At 44.5% G+C, this 14,003-nt stretch overlaps 1 protein-coding gene across 9 annotated transcripts in view; it reads right to left on the bottom strand.

The window, feature by feature from the left end:
- Syt7 (Synaptotagmin 7) overlaps positions 1 to 14,003 on the bottom strand; it is a 140,991-nt gene that overhangs the window by 6,030 nt on the left and 120,958 nt on the right. For 6 of the 9 annotated variants that reach the window (XM_089591985.1, XM_089591984.1, XM_089591983.1 and 3 more), the window contains 5 exons: positions 6,118 to 6,283; positions 4,572 to 4,712; positions 3,229 to 3,376; positions 1,799 to 1,908; positions 309 to 477 (listed from right to left, as the gene is read on the bottom strand). In XM_089591985.1, the coding sequence (XP_089448111.1) occupies positions 309 to 477; positions 1,799 to 1,908; positions 3,229 to 3,376; positions 4,572 to 4,712; positions 6,118 to 6,283 (734 nt within the window). Of the gene's footprint in view, positions 1 to 308; positions 478 to 1,798; positions 1,909 to 3,228; positions 3,377 to 4,571; positions 4,713 to 6,117; positions 6,284 to 7,897; positions 7,910 to 11,987; positions 12,080 to 14,003 lie in introns of all 9 variants that reach the window. The other 3 variants (XM_089591982.1, XM_014351959.2, XM_014351960.2) reach the window with 2 other exon arrangements.

Here is a 14,003-nt window from a genome sequence, read left to right as displayed (position 1 = left end):
ATACAAGCCAAACAGAGACGTATATATACCTCACTCTCTCTACGAATAACCAAGATTTAACGTCACTCTGCCGGCTCGGAGCAAAAGTTTTCGTGGCGCCGAAGCCACCGAGCTGCCGGCTCTAAAACTCGCGCGCCCGATTTATCCCGGATCAAAGGGACTCTGGGGGAAAAAGGCTTTTCCATCGCTATAGCTACAAGCCCCAGAGAGAGAGAGATAGAAGGGTGCGGCAGACAAGGGGGTGGACGGTACAAGCGTAACGACAATGACTATACGTATGTATGGTATACATATATACGGGGACTCACCCGATTTCCCATTGATGTCCTTGGCTTTGAGGTTCCGGGCCTTGAGCAGCGTGAGCGTGAGTATGGAGTTGCTCGGGTGGTAGCAGAGCGAGCAGAGCAGCTCGCCGCACTTGTCCTTCGCCGGTGGCTTCAGGGCTTTCCAGAACGACGGCTTCTCCGAAAGATCGACCTGCACACACGTGCGCACGTGTCATTAGGTACACGCATAGACTGTACACACGTACGACCCGGCTGTCCTTCTCTCTCGTGACAGACGTTCAATTACGCGCTTGTCTTCCCTCAACCTGGATATATGTATATGTTTATCGGAAGGGAAGAAGCGGTAGAGCCTCTTTTCCGCTTCGTCTTGCAGACGCGTGTCCCGTCCCAAAGGCGCCAGACCCGTCATCCAAATAACTGTATTCCTTCCGTCGCGTGTACTTTCATTTCGTTCTCTGGCAATATCTTGCGAATATTCCCGACGTCAGCTTCGTACGTGCCGTTTCGCAGCGTCGCGTCAGGTGTTACCCGAAAGATGAGTTCGAACGAGCGGTTCCCCTGTTCCCGTCTCGCAGACCGAATTTATGGAAACACAATGGAGGATCGCTCGACGGCACGGCTTTCGAAATAGTTTTTACGAGTCGAAGGGGACACCCGAGCCGAAAATTGCATCCTCTCCGCTGCACCGAATTGGCGTATATTAACCGGTGCCTCCGAGTTTTTTACTTTTTCCTCGCGGGTTTTACGACGCCGTAAATCGTCGAATTGGTGTGATTTTCAATTTTTGTACGCAATTTTACCTTTATCCCGAGACGAACGGTATTACAAAAAAAAAAAAAAAAAAAAAAAAAAACAAACAACAAGTCACGAAATTTGATACCGATGGCAGTCATGGAAATTAAGTGGAGTTTTAAAATTCAATATTACAGAGCCAGTCGCGTTTGCTAGCAACAACAAAAAACAACACCATCACCAGGGTTGGGTTTCCCGCAACTGGCGCGTTATATTCGGCTATCGTGGTAACGCATATTTGCATTTTTATTTTACAAGGATACGTACGAGCGCAGCGGGGAAAATTTTAAAAAGATACAATACCTGTTTCCAAGTGCCACGATGGAAACGCATACTGCGTTTGAGAGAATAAAAGCGCAAGGCAATTAGTATCGGAGTCGCGTTGCAAAACAATAATAATAATAAATAGCAAGGGGTCAGGCTGGAAGGAGAGAAAAATACACGAGTAAAATTCAAAGTGTCTGCATGTACAGCCAAAAATTGACAAGAAACCGATGCAAAGTACCCACCAGTGGTGGTTGGATAAGAGTGAGACACGCGTATATGTATAAACACACACGGTGGCACAGGGGGCTGATTGTGAGTTATGAAATTATACGAGGCGCCGAGAGCGTGGATTTCCAGGCGAATATTGAGTTATCAATGGAGAGCTTATAGGATATTGCAGTCGGGGAGTTTCACGTCGATAGAGAGAGAGTACTAATGGAGGAGCGACTTACTTGGCAGAGCGGCAAGAACATCTCGCCTATGGAGTCGTCCCTCGAGAATCTATCGTAGTCAAAGACGTGGAGGTGGAGAACGCGGCTCTGGAGCTTCTGAATGGGAAAACCTGGGGGAAGAGAAAACGTTAGTGGATTCTTATACTGTTTTTATTGTCGAGATGGGACCCACTTGGAGTGCCATTGACAGTCACATTACATGGAGCTACGAATTGGAACACGCGAGCAGTTGCTAACATAGGAAAATCGTTCCATTCCGTAATATATTTAGGGTAAAGAATAATAACCCCCCACTCGAGACGTTACTGGAAAAATCCCGGAGATTTTTAGATTTTCGACTTGTCTCCCATCCACGTGACTTCTTAAGAGGTAAAAAAAAAAACAGCAAGATTTGGCTTCTCTTAGCTCGTATGTACATTCAAGTAGTCAATGTCTGCGCTCGGTCAGACGGGGGAGGGAGCAAAAGCGCTGAAAGCTCCTGCACGCCCGACCGAGCGCGAGAGGTGTCAAGGCCGCGAAAGAGTGCATGTATATACATACGTAGTCCCCCCCCTTCCCTCTTCCATGGGTCGTCTCATTTTCCTCTCGTCCATCTTCCCCCCTCCCAGCCCCGTTGCGCGCGCTCGCTTAATCTTTGACTTGAAAAAAAAAGCTTTTTCTTTTTTCACTACCGCGTATATATATACCGGAGGAAAAAAAAATATGGTAGTCGAGCCGGATTTTCCGCCAGGCTTCTAATTTTCTTGGAGACTCTCTTTTCCCTACTCTCGGATCTCGCTGGCTAACGGAGCTTGCAACTCAAATAGTTAACTAATTAACTACCGCTGCCGCTGTTTTTTTCCCCTTTAATTATTTCCCCTCCTTACCGTGCCCTTTTTTTTTTTTTTTTAGATTATTGTAAAAATAAAAAAATAAAAACTAAAAACTCTTACTCTTACCCCCTTCCAATGAATTTCAATAACTAAAGTCAATCGACGCGACGTGTACAACAGTTTGATCGAAATTCTCGTTAGCAGTTCAATCCGAAATTAATTTTCCGCCAACGAGTAAAAACCAGAGTCACGGGAAAAACCAAATCCAAAGTCTCGGTCCATCGGAGAAAGAGTAACGCGACCCGGCATTGATTACTTGGCACATGCATCATCCCCCGACAGCCGAACCCGAGAAAAGTTGGAGACGCTCCATCGGTTTCACCCAGCATCCGTACAAGACGGATCTCTCTCCGGGGCGGGAAAGGCGATATACATCCGAGAGGGGAAAAACGATCCCGTCGCGCCTCCCTACCCACCATATCATAAACAGCCATGGAAAGAGTGGCCTCGAGTTTAGGGGGATATTCTTCGCGACGCTGTACATCAAATCTGTAAACCAAACATTGGGAGCTCGATGGCTTTGCCCCCCCCGTTTAAGGATGCGGCTTATGGGGTTACCTTCGAAGTAGAAGGTCTCGTTCCACCGAGGGTTCAAGGTCCTCCGTTTGATCTTCGTCTCGAGGCGGTGCTTCTTGTCGGGCAGCAGAGTCACCCTCACGTAAGGATCGGACGTGCCGGACAAATCCTTCGCTGGCAGGTCCTTGCCCTGAAAACACGATGAGAAAAAATTAATCGTTCACACGTAACGGTGGAGTGCGCTCCCAAGAGCTAGTTGCGCTGAGGTAAAAGGCATTTCCGAAGGGGATCAATGCTGCAGCGCAGAGGTATTTCAAAGATTTTACTCTCAAAGAGCGAGAAGGGGAAAAAAAGAATCTTCTTCGTCGAGATCTCGGGGAGCATCGATATTTCATCGCGACGAGCTAAAATAGCTGTGCACTAAATGAGCGAGTGAGGGTCGAAGGACGATTGGAAAAATTGAAAAGCCATTCCATTTTCACCTCGCTGACGATGGAGCCGGGCTGTTTCCCAATAAAAGCGCCGACGTAACACGTCCCGTTCGATAAAAAAATGCCAAGGCTTTTGTTTTAATTCCATCGAGCAGCTCAACGCGCTGTCGAAGCTGCCACGTAAAAAAACCCAGCCGACTGGACTCTTTTGTTTTTCTCCCTCCGCTCTTTGGTGCATCGACTGCACATGTATACGTTATACACAGCTTCGGTGAAACACCAGCGGCGATCGAGCGGAACAGCTTTTCCTTCCGTTTCCCGGATGGAAGTCCCTAGATTTGCAGCGCTTTGTTACCCCAATGTTTCCTCGATTTTTTTTCCCAGCGAAATTTGGGCTCGAAAATCGAATGCGGAAAAAATATGGGAGAAGCACCACGAGAGCCCGATTGGAAAGTTTGAAATCGCATTACACGTATAGATTCTCGCACGGGTATCGGTGAAACGATTTCGAGCAACCTTATATTATCTATGGGTGCTGGTATATTTTTAATATGTACATGTACTTACAGGAGGTTGTTAAAAAAAAATGTATTGTCTTAACCTTCCGCGCATACGTGCACATGCTCCGATCCGATCTCGTGGGGACGACGAGAGGGTAATTGATGGATTGAAAATGAACTTGTTCAAGCTTGGCGTTGAATTCCCAGAAAAAACGTCTAATTTCTATGATAAACAATGGCGGCGTTCGAAAAGAGTCAGAGCGCTTTATCTATGCATGCGCGCAGCACGAGACGGGGAGTATCCCAACTAAATAATGCAAAGCCGAGAGCATGTCGTACCATTATACAGTCGAACGGAACGGGGAGGTCGAGTGTACAGGGGAGGGAGGGAGAAAAAAAAAATTGTAGCCCTCTTCTCTTTTACCGCATTTACCGTCGACTACCCCCCGCTTACCTGTATGATGCGCAAAATGAGCGTCGTGCTCTGGAAGTCGTACTCGAGGCTGAAGTGGATCTGCCCGACGTTCTCAGTGGGCTCCGCGTTGTCGATGTACATGTCGACCAGCGAGACGGATCTGCTCTGCAAAAAGGCCTTCTGCAATGCACAGGAGAGAGAGAGACAAAAAATCGTTAGTTTGACGATTATTTTACCGCAGCCCACTTTACTTTTAGCCCCTGGATATGTCGCCTTTTCTTTCGGCTTTGAGAAAACTTTGCTCCATCGATCGCCTCCGACATTGGTGTATACGTGCCCCGTGTTTATCTGTCGGCTGTATTCATATCGGCGTCGAAGAACGCGGTGCTGAATATTTTCGTTGTTCGTCACGTTTCTTCCAAGCTCCATCCGAGAAACGTGAATTGCGAATAACAAAAATTTGCTTCTTCTCGCAAGTACCGATATATACTTTTACTTTGAAAAAACTTTAAATTCCGTGTATGACTTGGCTGCACGCGAAGCTCCCTTTCATTTTGTCGTAAAAATTTCAAAGGGACAAAATATGTTCAAAGTATATACCTACGTAGTTCGTACCAACGCTTTTTAATCGCAACTCTGCGAGTAAAAGTTACGTGGAAAATGCAGTTGGGAGTAAAGGAAAAAATGACATTGGTTACGAAACCCTTCGAACCGAGAAATGAAAAAGTATAAAAAAAAAAAAAATATCAAAAATTAAAGGAGAAGAACGAAATTGGTGCCAGGGTCTAATTTTCCCGTCCTTCAGCAGTACTACGCCATCAGCTCGGGCTCCCTTTGTCGCCCACACTGTCCTTTCACGCCAGAAAACTGTCGGGTCTCGTTTAGCGACGCGCCCGGGATAATCGCTCATTAATTCCGACAAAAGGCCACGAGGAGAAAGAATTCGGTGTCGTTGATTAAGGAGAAAAAAAAAAAAAGAGACAGTGTCTTCTTTGTGCAACTTCAGGCGTACCCTCGGAAAGAGACGAGGGAGATAAACGTTTAAAAAGTGGAAAATAATATGAGAGAAGGAGCTGCGCGTGAAATCCTTCCTGCTGTTGATCCTCCTTGCAACGCCAGTGGAGATGTACGGATTACGAGGTGTATCACTGGGACAAGGAGGAGAGGAGGATTAGGCTCGGTTGGCATTTTTCGGGTTATCCCGGACGTGCTTGAAATATCTCCGCGTACACGGGTACAGTCGGAGTACACTTTTTACCCTTTGCTATTACGTGAAAATTTCGAGTCCCAGTGACTGTGGAAACCAAATCGATAGTACACTTTGGCTTGTAATTTAATATCGGTGCAGTTACGCAGTCAATAGTATGCAATATTTTCAGTTCAAAGGAAATGTTAACGAATTCAATTATACCGCTCATAACGCAAAGTATAGGTCGCGAGAAACTTCAATGAAAATGGTCCCAGCTTCGCTTGTAAATCGAAAAGCTTCAAGTACAGATGTACAAAAAATACTTGCGAAAAACGTCCTCCGAGAGGTATTGGTACTAGTCCGTTGTTTTTTGCACGTGAAAAAAAATTAACTTACCGAAGGGTGTTCGCCCTTGACGTTCGCCAGCTGCTTGTTCTGGGGGCCAGTGGTGGGCGTTCGAGGCTCTCCACCGGGGCCCACCGCCGTGCCACTGCTGCCGGTTGCCGATGCCGGGCCACCGCTTACCCCCGCCGGCGACTTGCTTCCGGGACTGCCTGTCGTTCTGCGTTGGTGCGGGAAAAATAGAGCCAATTAGTTTTTTTTTTTTTTTTTTTTTTTTTTTTGAGGTCGTTGGTGAGTGCTAGGATTGTTTTCGTTTTGGTTTATTTTTTATTGGTCCATTTACGTGAACAGTGTGACTGGAGTTGTTTTTGTGCGAATTTTCGTGTGTGGATGTACATACGGGTCCTTTTTGCAACATCCAATGCTTGTCCGTGATGGATTCGATAAAAATAAATTTAGTTTGTGAGAAAAAGGTTATCGTGTTGGATCGTGGCTGTGGAGTGCTTTCACCGGTGCGAATGAAATTCGGAAAAAGCTCCGCTAGTAAAGTTGGCAGTTTTAAATGGCTGATGAAATTACGATGATTTTATTTCCTTTTTCCAAATTTTCATTCTTCCCTTCGTTCGTCGAGTGGAGTGTTGTGCGTGTGATCGAGTTTTCCGGTGAAAAGTGCGCCAACACAGATGTGAAAGGTTTTCGTGAAAAACTTGTTTTGCACAAAGTATTTTACTACATCTGCGTGGCGGTGTCGTATTCAAAGTTCAGTAGAAAAACACCAAATTGGTCAGACACGATATATTTTATACCAGACTATCTCGTATATGTTATAATAGTTTTTCAGGGTATTCCCAAGGTGTGGGCAATATTAATAAAAATGAAATTGATTGTTCTTCTGTTCAAGCGTATTATTCGAAAGAAAAACGTAGACTAGAACGGTAATCCTATAAATCAAAGGGGCGCGCGTACACACGGCGATATTGAGTTAAGCGAGGAAAACAAAAAAGGAAAAAAAACAATCAATTTCGCTCAAACTCTTTGTATAGATACACCAAGAGTCTTCTACTTTGCAGGGAGGAAGTAAATAATAAGATTCACGGGGTAGAACAGAAAGTGAGATTGTTTTTTTCCTCTCACTCGCGGGAGGGACGCCCGAAAGGAGGGAAAGTTCATTAACAAGATGAAAAAAAGTACACACCCCTCGGTGAGGCGAAAAAAATTGTACAGATCGGAGGGAAGGGAGGGAATAAAAAAACACACTTTTAACGAAAAGTGTGTAAACAACAGCCCCCTTCCAGTGTGATTGAAAGGATGAAAAGACAGAATTACGATGTACAGCTCGAGCAATATAAAAAACAGCATGCACAGGCAGGCAGGTTCGTACAAACGAAAGCGACGTTCCGCTTTCAAGAGGACGCGTGCCAATGATAAAATTTTATCCCGAGAAAAAGACGGGTAATGCCGTTGCCTCGAGACTCCCTCGAATATCAAGTAAGTCTCGAGAGTCGCGCAGCGCGAAATTTAGCCATTTTCGAAATCCTCTTAAAAGCAAACCAAGCGCTTAGCCAAGCATTTGTGATAATGGCGCGAAAGAGGGAGCTCCTCCGCTTCGCCAACGGGGGAGGCAAGAGAGAGAGAGAGCAAAATGCCGGGATGGGCGTCTCTCTTCCTCCCCCTTTGTTTTAGCTCTTTGGCGACAAAGGGTGAAAAATGTGTACGGATTTGTATATGTAATGTGTGTACGTGGTTGCGTATATGGTACGTGGAAACACAAGACATTAGATATATGTTGTATATATACAGAAGCGGGTTTTTCAAACGCTATGCGGATACTCACTCTAGCTGCGCTCTGCGTATGCGTTACACAGTCGAGTTTACACACACGATCCAAGAAGCGAGGCGGGACATGGAACATAAAAGAGGAGGAAGCACGTTAGCTCTGTTTTGTACGCCCGCAGCTGCTGGGCTGAATATATATATATGTATAAGTACACACACACATTATGCGTGCAGTGTTTGTTGCGTTTATGGCTTTTGTCTTTCCGCCCCACCCACCCTCCATCCCATTTAAGTTTTAAGTAAAATACCCGCGCCACTGAACAGCAGGTGCACGCGGTTACCTTAGCCAATAATCTACCCTCGCCTCGCATTCGGGAGAATAAGCTTGCCGAGATTTTATTGTACACCGTAAGTTTCAGCGTACAACGACGACGCACGTGTGTTTCCATAGGAGCGTTGGCAGCTCGTTGAGATGGCAGGTATACAGGTGCAGGCAGTGCATTTCACGAGACCGAGTGCCTCCGCGCTTCGCTGATCCGACTTAATTTCGAAGGTGCGAGGAAGTCGTTTGTCGTACACACTATCCGTGTACCGCAGCGTCCACTTTCTTCCCTCTCGGGCTCTTTGTTTTTTGGCTTTCCATTGCACTGGCTCACTTCTGTCTAGTCGTGCCTCCTTTGCGTTCCAGGCCGGTGAAGCTGAGCGCGGGTGTCTTGACTTTTTGCTGGACGCGAGGATTTCCATTTGTTTTTCCGTCGCTTGATTAATTACGCATGTTCGAGTTAATCCGTGTCGATTCAGCGGAGCGAGATTCGCTGCAGCGACGTGATATTATGCACTCCTCGACAAAACGACGACGGCATGCTTGTCTTGTTATCGTTACAATTCTGCATGTGGATACACCTCGTATCAGGTCTATGTGGTACATTATTGGAACCGAGACTCTTGGCAATCTCGAAGAAAAGTATAACAAAAAAAAAAAAATTTTCCAAGTCCGAGAGTCTTGAGCTTTTTTTCGAGACTCACAGAAAATTTTCCAAGTGAGACGAGAGAGTGTAGCTCGTAACATTTCTCGGTATCACCCGTGCCTATCGCGTGTACGTATTTATGCAGTAATTATATACCATATTACCTCCGTACTTATTTATTTATAGCAGGTACATTATATCTTCGTTGCGTTCTTGTATGTGGGGCGCATACAATTCATGACAAAAGACACACTTTTCCGTGCGTATAAATATTATGTTGATGTATATTTATGGTACAGGTGTAATATATGTATATATATGTATGTATCTAACGATCGTGCGTGCGCTCTATAAAGAAAAAAAAAATAATAATAATAATACCGTGCCGTGCGTGCGCTACGTTGTACGAGCGATAGCTCAATGGCAGACTGGAGATAACTATTGCGCGGCGCGCGTGCAAGCACTGGTATATATAGTATAAGTGTGAACAGTATAAAAGAGGTTGCAGAGAGATAATTCATGTGAGGAAAAGAAGTAATAAAAATAGACTCCCTAATAAAGTTGCGTGGCGGGCAATACGGAAAGATATGGATGTTCCTTGATATTGGGATTGCCACTATTGTGCCTTTTTTCACCATCTTGTATGCTTCATCTTTTTAATACTTATAAGAATTTCTCTCGTTGCACGTGTTTACACTTTTTCCAGCTTTATTCGTGAAATGTAATTTTCAATGCTCGAAAAAGTCCCCCCGGGTAAATCCTAGTCCGCGGATCGATGGATCCCCTTTATCCGCGCTCTGCCGGCTGTAATGGAAAAACTCGGCGAGCCCTCGTTTTTTTTCCCCCCTCATGCATATTCATTCGTGAATCGATAGCTGCTTTTTTAATCAAGCCAACGTTGCCAGGCTCGTCTTATTATTATTATACAATGGCGCTCGCAAGGGTTGATGACTTTCGCCGGAGCAACCGGATGAGGAAGGATTTTGTTGGAGGAGAAGGCAATTTCCGAAGATTAGCAGGTACTTTGGCGCGATTTCAAAGGAAAACTCGGCCGAAAGGACAGGTGTACAAGGGAAGGGGGTTGATTGCTGGTAATTTGCGCAGAGATAAAAGTTGACGCGCCCCGAGTGGTGGGAACTTTTAAAAAGATCGTACATCTCGTTTGGCTGGGAAAAAAGTTGGCGAAACGGATGGCGGAGGTCGAAACTGGAGATCAAGTTTTATAATTTTTTAAAGCGTGATTCTCGTCTCTTGCGTGTACGCTAATTTGACGAGTGGCGGTTGTGATTCTTCATTAAAAGTGCGCATCAACGCAACATATGTGCATTAGGGTCATAGCTGCGCGTAAATCGTTGGGTTGATTAAAAGTTATTTCGTTTACTCGCGAAAACGCATACGCATAAAACAGAACTAAATTTCTAAACTGAACAATTCACATTGTAGTTGTGAGAATAGTATGAATAACACATTTTGTGGGATTATTCACCAACTCTCGAGTATATACTCCCATGGAGCACAAGTCATGTAAACTGTCTTGCTTATCTCGTAACCAGTTCACTCCTTGAAAGAAAAAAAATTGGAGGAGGAAAGAAATTGGCGGAGCCGGAAAAGTCAAGCATATCGGTCAAAGTGGATGATGGTACTGGGACGTCTCCCGTGCGAGCTATTTCGGTGGTGTTTTCTAAAGTCTCCGTTCTTTTGTCACGCTGTCCGAACTCATTGGACCGGAAAGGGGTAAACTCGCTGCTGTTATAGTGTCGCGCGAAGTAGAGCGGAAACGTGTTTCGGACAAAAATTGAGATCGTTCCTGCGCTTTTTTTAAATTTTGTAATCATATTCATATTTTTTGACGAGCTTCCACAATCAAGCCACGTAACGTTGCATGTATCATTTCAGAGTTGCGTATGATTAAAAAAAAAAAAAAAAAAAAAAAAAAATAGAGTTAATCGCGATGGACAATTAAAGCGAGCTGCGGGTCATGAAAAGGGGGTGGCAAAAGAAAAGAGGCAGCGTCGAGATGGGCGCGCGAGGCCGTTAGATTACACGACGCTCACACGCGGGAGGAGGTAATAAGCGAGCAGAGAGAGCAGCCGCGAGGGGGGAGAGTTATATCGAGCGGCGAGATTGTAGAATTACGTAGCGCGTGCACCGCCCCGATAATATAAAAATACATCGAGCACCTACGTACAGTTCACCGCCTCGACAACGTTGTAAGAATAGCAAAAGCTGATTTTCTCCCTTATCAAGTATTAATTATATTTTTCCGATAAAAGTATGTTTTTTTCTTTTAATTTGCTCACTTGGATTTCCGAACGCATATATGCGACGGAACGTTGTTTGCACTGGCTATTGTATCCTTGTTTAATTAAAAATTTAACCCCGTCTCGGGGTTACTTTAATTTTTATTCTTCATCGGTACGAGGAAATGCATTTTGTAACGAGCCCTTTGAATGCACAGAAAAATATGTATTCCGGGATAATCGAGTACAGGTCCACTTTCAAAAGACGATGGGAGAACGTACATTTTCCTTTGCACAATTGTTGATACATTGAATTTCAGAAGGCAGGTATACGTTACCTCTCCTTTTGGTGGTACACCGCATAGACAATGAGTAATTTGGATACATTAGCTTCTGCACTATGTATAGCTGCTGCTCGTTATATTCGTGTTCGTGCTCCTTTATTTTACTAATACGTACAAACATACGTGACGTAAAAAAAAATGTGAAGAGAAAAAAATTTATTGTAACCTTTAGGGTGTTGAAAAATAGTGTCATCACCTCTCGACATGCACAATGTCATTAAAATTGATCACTCTGTGACTACGTCATCACGTACGAACATTATTTTTTAACACTCATTGTGGGAAAATTTCGACTTTGCGTGCCTTTGTGCATCAGACACAAGAAGATGAACTTCGCACACGGAACATTAGTATTGCTTTTTCAACCAGTGCTTGCCCTGGTTGGATGTATACCCGAGAATGCAGCAAACGTCAGAGGTTAAAAAAAAAAAAAAAAAAAAAAAAAAAGACATTTATGTACACCCCATGTTGCTGCCAACATAAAATAATCTGCTCCGAAAGTATTGCGATCGCATCAGGGGCAACAAAAAATGGCACGGGTCCTACCATTATTTTCAAGAGAAACATTTGTGCGTGAATGAGGAAATTTTACGTACCTCACGGTGTAATACTCGAAGAAGGCCACCAGAATTTCCAGAGACCGCGTCACTGTGGCCCACATGTTTCGACCGTTCTCACGACCAAGTTCCTGTGCACACCCACACGCAATCATCACATGGGTCATGAGCATTGGTATGGGCTCCGACTCTCGTCTTTCGTTGGTCGTCGAGTCGTATTGTATGTACTAATATCGACGTCTATCGATACGGCGCTCAACAAGTCGGAGAGTCGGGCTCAACCTTCTCTTTTGTATGTGTGTGGTCGCACTTACTACATAACATACTGTATATATACGTTTGACTTTACTTCCGCTCCTACTCAAATTGTCGTATATAAGTACGTGGGTATACATTCGGGTTAAGAATTCTTGACATTATATTCGTACCGTGTACGTATATGCCAACGACAGCAAGTGCAGAAAAGTTTCGAGTACAAAATCAATCCACCCCGACATGTAGCTGAATCTTCAGTTTTTTTTTTTTTTCTTTTTTTTTCTTCATTTCATCGCACCCACATGTGTATGTAGGTACCTATGAAAGTATGCTCTTATAACGAGTTTATTACTTTTGATGACGTATCCGATTTCTCTCGTTGGGTTACCGATGGAAGACTCAAGGAGTCTAGTTCCGATATTATTTGTTTTCCCTTCACATGCGAATAAGGTCGTGAACAATAACAATGTAATAATTGGGTCTTTCCAAGAAAAATCCTATTTGGTACGTGCAAGTGGATCATCGAAAAATACTTTACATGGGCTTTACATTTTTTCTTACAAACAAAAACTGGCGGAGGTAAAGCGTATAAAAATTCGAAAATCGGGGGTATGTTACAAATCCGACCACTTTTATGATGTCACGCACAACTTCATCGTCCTTGTATCTTTGTCAGTTTTTATTCATAGAGATGTATTATTTAGTAGATATTTCACTTATTTTCAGGTATCGTTTCATGTATATATATCGAAATGTTGTGAAGTTGCAATTCAATTTGTTATACGCCTATGACTCTACAGAATGTGATTTTTTTTTCCTCCCTGCCCCGGGCCTATTACACCGGGGGGGTACAAGGGGATAGTTAGGGAGCGATAGGCGAGCAGGGCAAGACGAGGCCCTCGGCAACACGTACGCGCTTCTTCTCTCAAACGAATCAATAATGGATGCTAACCATCTTAATTATTCGCTAGATCTTCCACACGTGTGAGTGGAAAATCTAGCGCGATAATTAACGAGGCCAAACACCCGATTCCCACGGCTCAACACGCCATAATCGTCAGACGTGGGGGTAAAGACAATTAATTATCGCGGTAGTCTGAAATTCGATGGGCGTGAAGCTTTGGGATTATAAGGGGTGACTACAAAGAATGATAGCCTAGCCAACGGCAAAAGAAACTAGCAAAAATGATGGCTATCAGAATGATGTTTCCTAACTGTTCCTTTTCCCCCACTATACATACGCAAAATCGGTAATATTTTCCCCCAAGTCCATACGAAATAAGAAAATATTTCAAATACGTATAACTACAGACAAAATTGTCACCGAAGCAAAGATCCTATATGTATAGATACACGTGCACTCTACTGGGTGGACGAGCAGAGATTTAGAGGCCCGGCTTCGCGCCTGAATATCCCCGCAGGGGATTCCCAGCGGCCGGCGCTTAAATCGCTCGGCCTCGTGTACCCACCCGGAGCCTTCGTCTTTGCCATTGCTACGTGCCCGCGTACATTACGTAATTAGCGCGGCTCCCGTTCGATATTCGATGGGACTATATTTGGCCGGTTGACCATCGCTTAATCGATTCGCCGGGAATAAGGTCCAGCCGAGCGAGCACTACCGCGTTTCGGTGCCTCCGATGTTGCGCCCCTTCGTGTTTTCCAGCGGGATATTTATTTATAAACTCCATCGCCAGAGTTGGGAGGAGGAGAAAAAATAGTTGCGCGATAGCCGAGTAGTGGCAAACAACGGGCCCGCAAAGTTTGAACGGTACAATAATATAATACTAAACTGAAATAGGC

The sequence above is a fragment of the Copidosoma floridanum genome, unplaced genomic scaffold, assembly GCF_036245765.1.
Source record: "Copidosoma floridanum isolate Cflo_tuat_1 unplaced genomic scaffold, Cflo_Japanese_pri ptg000014l, whole genome shotgun sequence".
Taxonomy (NCBI): domain Eukaryota; kingdom Metazoa; phylum Arthropoda; class Insecta; order Hymenoptera; family Encyrtidae; genus Copidosoma; species Copidosoma floridanum.
This window is presented reverse-complemented; position numbering and strand designations above follow the sequence as displayed.